Below are 10,062 nucleotides of genomic sequence, written 5' to 3'. Positions count from 1 at the left end.
TTTCTCTATCCAATAAATACAATAAAAATAAAAAAGAAATTAATAAAAGAACTATAAAGCAAAATGCCATTTCAGAGGGGGGGAGTCAATGGACAGAGGGTTTGGGGGGTTTACTAATTAAGCTAACTTATGTATCTTTTTTTTTTTGTCTTGGAATGGAAGAGTCTTAAACCAAAGCATGAATGCTAACAAAACCATTACTCAAACAAGTGACAGGTGAAACTAGGGCCATTGTCCACTTTATATTCCTTCAGAATAAGGAAATGAACTGAGACTAATCGATTATACTAACCCAAGAAAATATCTTACCTATAGGTATATGACTTAAAGCAATTATTTAGAATCGTATCATGTTTTATAATTTTCATTTGCAAAACTTTTAAAAATCAGGTAAAATCAGGTTCCATGTATTTTCATATCTGAATGTGCACAGCATTTGTGTTTCAAGGCTAAAATGCTTTAGTTGACTTGTTTGGAGTACTTCCTTCTAAAGAGGGGTCTGCTGGTCATGACCTGAGCTTCTCTTTGGGGTGAAGAGTCAGCAGGGAAGTCAGAAGGTTTGGAGTGGCAAAGGACCCTCCCTCACAGAGCACTTACAGCTGAAGGACACAGCTGGGTGTTGCTGTGGGAGGGGAGGGAGCTGGGCAGATGTTTTGAGAGACAATGCTAACTAAGAAAATATAGGAATGTAAGCAACTTTGTCCGTATACTTTGAATACCCCTCCTCCTGGCACTTTCGCAAGCAAATGTGTTGATCTGCCTCTGGATGCTTTTCGGCTTGATTGCACCTTGCTGTGAGTGCGAACCTACGTACTAGCAGACATGCTTCAAATGGGTGATAGTGACAGGCGTTCAGTGTCTGCAGATCTGAATGTTCAGTCAGTCTATACAGTAACAATCTTGCAAAGGAAACCAGGACAAAAATAGTTTTATTTTCCAAAATTGTAAAATTGAGACTCGTGGAAATTTAAAGTGATTTCCCCCAAATACCAGAGTAGAGACTCAAAGCTGTGTCAGCTGGTGCTGTGCTCACCAAGCCGTGCTGTCTGTGATAACAAGCACTTAGCTACGCCAAGGAAGCACCGCCCCGCTCTTTGGTCCTCTTTCTTTCTGTTCAAGAAGAGGAAACACCTCTGCAAAACTGTGTAGAATTGTCCCTGATGCTGGGAATGCTCCATGTCATCCAATATGGCAGCCACAAGTCAGATGCATTTAATATGATGAACATCTGTATGTTTTCAATTTAATTTTGAGTAAAATTTAAATGGCCACGTTTGGCTAGTGGATACATTGGCTATAGCACAACTCTAGAAGCTACATTTGAGAGGTTAGCAGAAACCACAGGTAACAAAGTAAAATATTATTTGGAGGTGCATTTATCTTGAGCTTTTGGTTTGCTAGTATAATTTGAAGCATGAACCCTTTATTAAAAGTCACCGAGTGATCAGTACCACCTGCATGGTGTAAGGTATGTCTCTTGATTTTAATATCCTATCAAGTCCTTTGAGTATTTTATAAAGAAATCAGATGCAAAGACTAACTTCCTCTACAGCACCATTTAGATGATTTCTCAAAGTGTGTACGCCCCTGGCTGTTCTTGATTTAAGATTGACATTGCTACTCTAGCTGTGCCATATTAAGGTAATGACAGCAGATGCATCATTCTAAAGTGATGGATGAAAGTACAAAGCAGCAGAGTCTGTTCTGAATTTCCACAAGTTTTATGTATATTTGCTCTTCCTTTGCAATAAATGGGAACCTAAAATAAATCAGAAGTGTAAGGTAGAATCAAACCTGCACCTAGATGTCCACAGGGAACAGGACTTCTCACCACCTTTGACACTCTGCTCTGTTTGGAAGTTTCTCCATAGTTCAGTAGCCTTTTTCCTTCTGAAAAGTTTTCCCTTTTACTTAGTGCTTTTGCTAACTAAACTAAATTTTATATTTTAAAAAAAAATCTGGTTCATTTGAATGGAAGATGATCTCCAGAAGGTATAAAGTAGCTGAATATATATGCAGAATTTATGTAACGGTCAATCTGCTGCTATCCTATCGGAAGCCACACCTACCACGGAAGCTAGTGAAATAGCATCATCTTATCCTTAAAGGAGTCGTCTCTGTTCTTCTTTGTGTAATGTCAGTTGCACCAGATACATTGGCAAGTCATTTGGTTATTGCTATCTGAGCCAACCTGCTCCACCAGAAACAAGTTGGTCTACTCCAAATACACTGAATGCAGCTACAGCAGAGAGATTGTCATCACAATCTTCTATTACCTTGCTTGGCCAGTTTGCTCGCAAATAATAGCTAAGTAGATTAGGAAGAAATATTACTACCCTCACCGGGGCACTTAAAAATGTAAAGCAAAATATATATGATGGAAAATGCCACTAGATTACATCAGGCAGTTGTGAGGCTTTGATACTGGCTTAGTGGACTGATGCCATTCAGTGCTGGCAGTGTGTCCAGATGCTAAGCTGTGAATAATGATGCCTAGGTGGTGGCTCTGCTTCCTGCCACCCGAGTCTGTGAATGGTGGACACCCTGCCCTACCCAGCAGCTTCTTAACACAGGACCTGAAGTCTCTGGGTTGAGAGGCTGATGGAGCTGTACATGCAGGACCTGATTTCCGGCTTTAGGAGCTCCTGCGTTAGCTGCTTTCTTCCTCAAGAGATGCTTTCCTTTCTTCATTGCTGGGGAAACTGCAGAGTCTGGATTATGGCTAGTGAGCAAAGGACAGGTCCATCTGAAGAGCTTTCTGCACCTGCACTATTTAGCCAGGGAGGGAAGAGTGGGTACAGAGAGGCTCACATCGGCAGGGACACGACCGGTCCTATCACACAGTGAACCATTTTGCTAAGTGACATAAAAATATTCTACTATTAAGGACTATTTTACAACTCTGTGGATGTATGCAGTATTGCATCTTGCATTTGTTTTGTCTTGGCGACAAAATGCACTCAGAGTCACAAGAGCCTGCCTTGTGTTAGTTATAAACAAAAATAGATTTATATATATATTTATGTAACTACTATGTGCTTTAAAGAAAAGTACTGTATGACTCAGGGTTCTTTCATTCTTTCTGTTGCCAGGGAGATGTTGATGTGTGACTTCTTCCGCAGGGATCGACAGTGAAATGGCCTTTAGTATTGAGATAGCAAAAAGTTTAAACAAACAAACAAACAAACAAACAAAAAAACATATGTCTGGAGTCCCTCAGACTCTTTGCTTCAGAAATGACTTAGCAATTCTTCCCAGTCCTGCTGTTTCCTCAGCTAAGAGCAAGTGCGGCTTCATTGGACTTCTCAGTTGGGAAGTGGAGGCAAGGCTTCTTGAAACAAATCAGATGACTTATTTTGAGGTGAGGGAACCCCAAAGACTCATTTTCTGCCTCCCCCTTTCCCAAACCTCAGCTAAAAATTTGGATATTCTTCTACAGAACTTAGGGCATTTTATTAACAAGGAAAAGGGAGGCATAGTTTGAGTCTCCTGGACAGAGCAAAGATTCATCCAGTAAAGTACTAGGCTTGTTGGAACAGGTCAATTTACATCAGAAAAACCAAATCCTTTGGTTACATGTCTGGTATGGAGATGGCTCTCCTGGGTGAAAGGGCTCTGTCTTTGGGACACAGTTCTCTTTGAGATATCAGAGAAGATTGCTGGAACCAAAGCTGTAGATCCCTTGAGAACTAAAGCTTTAGTATTTTTTGAATTATTTTTTAATATTTATTTATTTTCCCTTTTGTTGCCCTTGTTGTTGTATTGTTGTTATTGATGTCATCGTTGTTGGATAGGACAGAGAGAAATTGAGAGAGGAGGGGAAGACAGAGAGAGAAAGAGAAAGACACCTGCTTCACTGCCTGTGAAGTGACTCCCCTGCAGGTGGGGAGCCGGGGGCTTGAACTGGGATCCATATGCAGTTTTAGTATTTTTCCCCCAGGTCACTTTGCAACCCTGCACCGAAGCCAATAGCACTGCGATCTTGTCTTCTGGTAAGTCCCCAGGTGTTCTGAGTGAATTATTGATGTCATTCCACTAAGGAATTTTATGTCAGTGGGGAATGGTATCTTGTACATGTTTTAGGTTTTTCTTTTACTCCCTCCTGGGTTGGGCTTGCCCCCAAATCTTGTCTCCTTCAGGCTACAGCAGCTTAGGGCTCCTCTATATGTGTATTGTGTGTCTGTGTTTGCTTGTTTGTCTTAAAGGTATAGGCAATATTTTAGTCTTAACACCTGTAAGCCAGCACTGGTGCTGTTCTGTCCTAGAAATTTTAGCACTGCTCTGACACAATAAAACCTTCTTTCTCTCCGACTGGCTCGACTTCAGCATAGGCAGGATGGCCAGAACCTCTTCGAAATTTCATTGCCGGCCATCTGCTTGGACGCCTCTGAAACAGAAGATGTAAAAGTAGTCAAAACAGAGTGATAATCAGATCATCAGAAAAAATCCGCCAAATACTTTCCATTAACTTCCAAATTAAATCAAGTAACATGTTAACTTCTCCTCACGCTCTCTACTAAGGTGCCATGGACCGCACCTGCACCCAGAGGTTCCAAAACATTTTAAAGATCAGGCATATGCGTTGTCTGCCTGGAAGATGCGATTAGTGTCCAAATAAAACTATGCAAAACTGCACTGTAAGAAAAAAATACTTTTTAATGTATAGCCACCAGAGGGTTGGAAGATAGTTCAGCTAGTAAAGTATAGGTCTTCCTACCCACAGGGCCTTGGGTTTGAGCCCCAGTGTCACTTGGGTACGGCACAGGGAGGCTCCAAGATGGAGCTCTTTTACTCGCCCTCTTTCTCTCTTTAAAAAAAAAAGTGAAAAAAGGGGGCTGGGTGCTGGTGCTGGTGCTGGTGCACCAGGTTAAGCACACATAGTATGAAGCACAAGGAACAGCATAAGGATCCAGGTTCAAGCCCCCTGCTCCCCACCTGCAGGGGAATCACTTTACAAGCAGTGAAGCAGGTCTGCAGGTGTCTGTCTTTCTCCCTATCATCGCCTCCTCTCTCAATTTCTCTCTGTCCTAGCAAAAAAAAAAAAAAATGGCCACAGGAGCAGTGGATTCATAGTGCAGGCACCAAGCTCCAGCAATAATCCTAGAGGCAAGTAATAATAATAAAATTAAAATTAAAAAGTGTATCTGGGAGGTCACTCAGGGGCACTGTACTTGTATGGGGCCCTGGTTTTATTATCCATACACACACATGTACAAGTAAATATTCATATACCTCCACTATTACTTTCTTTTCTCCAGGAATAAATGCTATCACTTGGTTTTTATTTGTCAATTCACTAAAAGTCATAGGACTATAAAATTCTGAACAGTTCTTAAAAATATATTTCAAATTAGGTGCTAGACTTGTTAGCAAGTAGACTAAAAGAGGGGCTGGGTGGTGTCACACCCAGTTGAGCACACATGTTACAATGTGCAAGGGCTCAGCCTTGAGCCCCTATTCCCCACCTGCAGGGGGAAAGCTTCATGAGTGGTGAAGCAGTGCTGAAAGTGTCTCTCTGTCGCTCCCCCTCTCTGCCATCCCCTTCTCTCTTGATTTCTGGCTGTCTCTATCCAGTAAATAAAACAAATAAAGATAATAAAATTTCTAAAATTGCAAGTACACTAAAAGAAAATTTACTTTATGTCTTAAGAAATTATTAAGCTAATAACTCCCCATATGACTTCAGGTGTTTGAAAATTCACAGTTGTGAATCCAACTTCAGAAGGCCTGGACAATCCCGGTCTGTGTGTAAACCTGTATGTGCAGACACTGGTCCTTCAACACAGGTTGAGTGCAGCAGCACATTTCTGCCCAGCACTATGCCCATCAGGTGAACCCAAATGCTGGACTGAATCACTAGCTTACAACACTTCTGCTGAGACTGCTGTTTCATGGCACAGGGAGACTAACAACTACTACTCCATCATTCAGAGTTCCTACAGGATGGACTAAACAAGGCAACAAATACTGATGTCAGTTTATTTAAATCTCAAGAATTCTGATGTGGAAAAATTTAAATATCAGTGAAGATAAAGCTGGCATCTGGCAACTTTCTAAACTCACCAATTACTTTCTACTATCAATGATTAATGGCTGTAAGAAGAGTTTTCCCATCAGGTAGGGATGAGTATTAGTTCTGCTTTCTGGAAAAATACCAAAGTAATTAAATTCCATATCTTAATAATGTTAGTACATGTCTTTAGCATCTCTATAGCATCTTGTGCTCAAAATGACTAATACTGATTAAGTTCTATGAGATATGTGACATTGAATTATCCTTCTTTTGCCAAAGAAGTTACACCTAAGAAAGGGCAAAATAGAGAGTTGGGCGGTAGTGCAGTGGGTTAAGGACTGGCAATAAGGATCCAGGTTCCAGCCCCTGGCTCCCCACCTGCAGGGGAGTCATTTCACAAGTGGTGTAACAGGTCTGTAGGTCTCTCTCTCTCTCTCTCTCTCCCTCTCCCTCTCCCTCTCCCTCTCCCTCTGTTTTCCCCTCCTCGCTCCATTTCTCTGTGTCCTATCCAACAACAACAGCATCAATAGCAACAATAACTACAACAATAAAACAAGGGCAAGAAAAGGAAATAAATAATCAAACAAAAGAAAAGAAAGGGCAAAATAACTCAACAGTGTTTGCTTGTTGGAACTGGAAGCCAGAATCAGTGGGCATCTTCTCAGCATTTATGGAGATGAAGCTGGCAGCCCCGGTCACCTGGCTGTGAGAAATGCCAGTATCCTGCCTGCTCACTGCTCTCAGCCCGCTCTGACCTCAGTTCAGTCACCACCAGGCTCCTAAGGCTCTCCTGGCCTAGTCCTGCTCTGAGTCAGCAATTCCACTAAAGCTCTTTCCAAAGCCCACCTGACCTGCAGTCCAGTCGGCCATGATAACCCTGTGACTAGCACTAACTTAACCCAGCCCATACAGATACTGTGCAGTGGGGTGACTACATTAAAAACAAGCACAGATGACGGCATTTGTGAAGGATTTCTATGAAGCTCCCCAATGTGCTGTGCCCTTAGGTGTACACACAGGATCTCATTTAACATGCAAATCTCAACTGCACACACCTGGAGAACTGGCAAATGGCAGAGCCAAGACTCAAACTGAGTCCTACCTGCCTTTGCCCTGAATTCTCTTCACTAGAGCTATTCGTTCTTAAGTTTACTGGTTTGTGTGGAGCATACAAAACCTATAACATGGCTCTATTTTACCTCGTCTTCATAATACAGCATCACCACCAAGTTACCATTCTGTTAGTACGTCAGAACTACTGTGCTAGTAACTCCACTCTTAGGTGAGGAGATTGCAGGGTTACTGATGCTTATCAGATATTTTATGAACTCATCAAAGAAGTCCTCAAAATATAAAGTTTGAAGGTTCTTGTTAGGATGACCATTTTCCAAGTTAACTTAAATACTTACCTTAAATACTCTTAAGGAGTATTTCTCATAGCTTACTGTTACTCATTGGAAAAAAAAAAGCAGAGAAATACCCTATGAAGATTTAAGTCACCGGAAAGCCCATGAATCATGTGTAGTGTTTATTCAATCAGTTCTGCACGTACCTTCTTGCAATTCCAGGAACAGTGTATCATACCACGTGTGTGTGCAAACATACACGGTGTTTATGAACAATTTTACTTCGACTTACATGTACACTGAAAAGAATTCACAAAGTACCCAGCCACAGACCCTCTTTAAATGGCTTGCCAGGCAGCATCTGGCTTGCACCCCCATTCCCCACAAGGCCGTACTGTGCACGGAAGGAAGCTTTGCTGTTGTGCTCTTCCTCTGCTGGTAACAGCTGGCCCAGAGAAGTAACGCAAACAAAGAATGTCTACACAGTACTGTTGATAACTAAATACATATTTATGTAGTCAATTTGACTTTGAAATAATTTCCCATATTTTGACAATGCAAATGACGTATCAAGGAACATTTTTGCTGAATTAATGTGAATATCTGACTATATTCTTTCATAACTGACCCCTCAAATAGTTACTGGATGAAAAAGAATCATCAGCTGTTTCCAGCCCAGCAGAGATGTCTGGGGTAGCTCTGGATGCTGTGTGAAAGATTCAGTGTGTGGTTTCAGATTCACATGGGAGATGGAAACCAATTCAGGGCAAGGCAAAGGGCTTATTATAAATGAAGGCTGGAAATTTGAGAAAACTAAATTGAAGATTGTATGTAAGTTTTTTATCTTTACTTACTTATTGGATAGATACAGCCAGAAATTGAGAGGGAAGGGGAGTGACTGGAAGGGAGAGAGACAGAGAGAGAGACCTGCAGCCCCGCTTCACCACTCACAGAGTTTTCCCCTTGAAGATGGAGATCAAACCCGGGTCCTTGTGCACATGTGTTTGCTCAACCAGGTATGCCGCTACCCGGCCCCAAGATTGCATGTAAGTTTCAAATGAAAACTACTACAGATTAACAAACTAGAATACACCTATAGAATTATTTGAAACTATTACTCTACTTGGTCAAAACAGATGCTGTCATATAGGTATTTTTAAAAAGATTTTATTTATGAGAAAGATAGGAGGAGAGAGAAAGAACCAGACATCACTTTGGCACATGTGCTGCTGGGGATCGAACTTGGGACCTCATGCTTGAGAGTCCAAAGCTTTACCACTGCACCACCTCCCGGACCACATGTCATATAGTATTTTGGTTGTTTTTAGATAGAGACAGAGTATGAAAGCAACCACAGAAATGAAGCTTCCTTCAAAGCCATGGTGGCTGGGCTCAAACCTGGGCTGTGCATATGGCAAAGCAGTGTACTCTCATCCTAAAGTTTTGATTATGTTAAAGGAAAGGGCAGTTAGGAGGCCGTGTGGCAGCACACCAGTATGAGCCCAGAGTACGAATCACAAGGGACCTGCACAAGGATCAAGGTTCAAACCCCTGGCTCCCCACCTTCAGGGGCTTGCGTCAGAGGTAGTGAAGCAGGTCTGCAGGTATCTTTCTCTCCCCCTTTCTATCTTCTAGAAATGGTGGATTTATAGTGCTAGCACCAAGCCCCAGCAACTGGAGGCAAAAAAAAAAGGAAGAAAGGAAAGAAAAGAAAAGAAAAAGAAAAAGAAATGGCAATCTGAAGCTGGGAGGTGGCACACACACATTACTGTGCACCAGGATACGGGCTCAAGCCCCTGGGCTCTACCTGCAGGGGCTGAAACTTTAAGAACAGGGAAATAGTACTGCAGGTGTCTCTTTCTCCCTCCTTCTCAATTTCTTTCTGTCGCTACTAAAAAGGTGACTGCTCTACTGCACCAAAGTAAAAGACTCTGGGTTTGTGGGAGGGTTCGGGTCCTGGAACATGATGTCAGGAGAGGACCTAGTGGGGGGTGAATGGAATCGTGGAAAACTGAGAAATGTTACACATGTACAAACTTGTATTTTACTGTTGACTGTATACCATTAATCCTTCAATAGAGAAAATTTAAAAGTGACCACTTTGGGGGCTGGGTGGTGGTGCACCTGGTTGAGCGCACGTGTTGCAATGCGCAAGGACCCAGGTTCAAGTTCCCAGTCCCCACCTGCAGGGGGAAAGCTTTGCGAGTGGTAAAGCAGGGTTGCAGGTGTCTCTCTGTCTCTCTCCCTCTCTGTCTCTCCCTTCTGCTCGATTTCTGACTGTCTCTATCCAATAAATAAAGATAATAAAATTTTTTTAAAAAATTCAACTCTAACAAAGTGACCATTCTTATAATAATATCTCAAAACTTATAAAATTTAACAAATGCCATGCAACTGGGATTATAATATAACCTTAGTCTGATTTAATATTCAGATTTATATGAATTCCTTGATAACTCAATTTTAGTCCTAAAAAGACCAGAGAGTAATAAATAGATTTACCAGCATTCTTTTTGAGAATGCTTTCTATATTGTAAATCGATTATAAAGTTTAAAATAAATCATTTGATTGATTTGGGACTATTTTCCTGTGTAAAACAATAATAAATTGTGCCTAAAATTATAGGCCTCATATACCTGCTAGCCTGAGATAAATAACTTTAGGAGGGAAATAATTCTTTAAAAGTCTGTCGGCTCTTCTAT

The 10,062-nt window shown here is 41.5% G+C and overlaps 1 protein-coding gene across 1 annotated transcript in view; it reads right to left on the bottom strand.

The window, feature by feature from the left end:
* Positions 1 to 911: 911 nt before the first annotated feature.
* PLXDC2 (plexin domain containing 2) overlaps positions 912 to 10,062 on the bottom strand; it is a 410,079-nt gene continuing 400,928 nt past the window's right edge. Inside the window, exon 14 of the mRNA XM_060192256.1 lies at positions 912 to 4,387. Within this exon, the coding sequence (XP_060048239.1) occupies positions 4,271 to 4,387 (117 nt within the window). The 3' untranslated portion in view covers positions 912 to 4,270. The remainder of the gene's footprint in view (positions 4,388 to 10,062) is intronic.

Source organism: Erinaceus europaeus, chromosome 6, assembly GCF_950295315.1.
Source record: "Erinaceus europaeus chromosome 6, mEriEur2.1, whole genome shotgun sequence".
NCBI lineage: Eukaryota > Metazoa > Chordata > Mammalia > Eulipotyphla > Erinaceidae > Erinaceus > Erinaceus europaeus.
The sequence above is the reverse complement of the archived record's forward strand: the minus strand, read 5'-3'. Positions and strand labels throughout refer to the sequence as shown.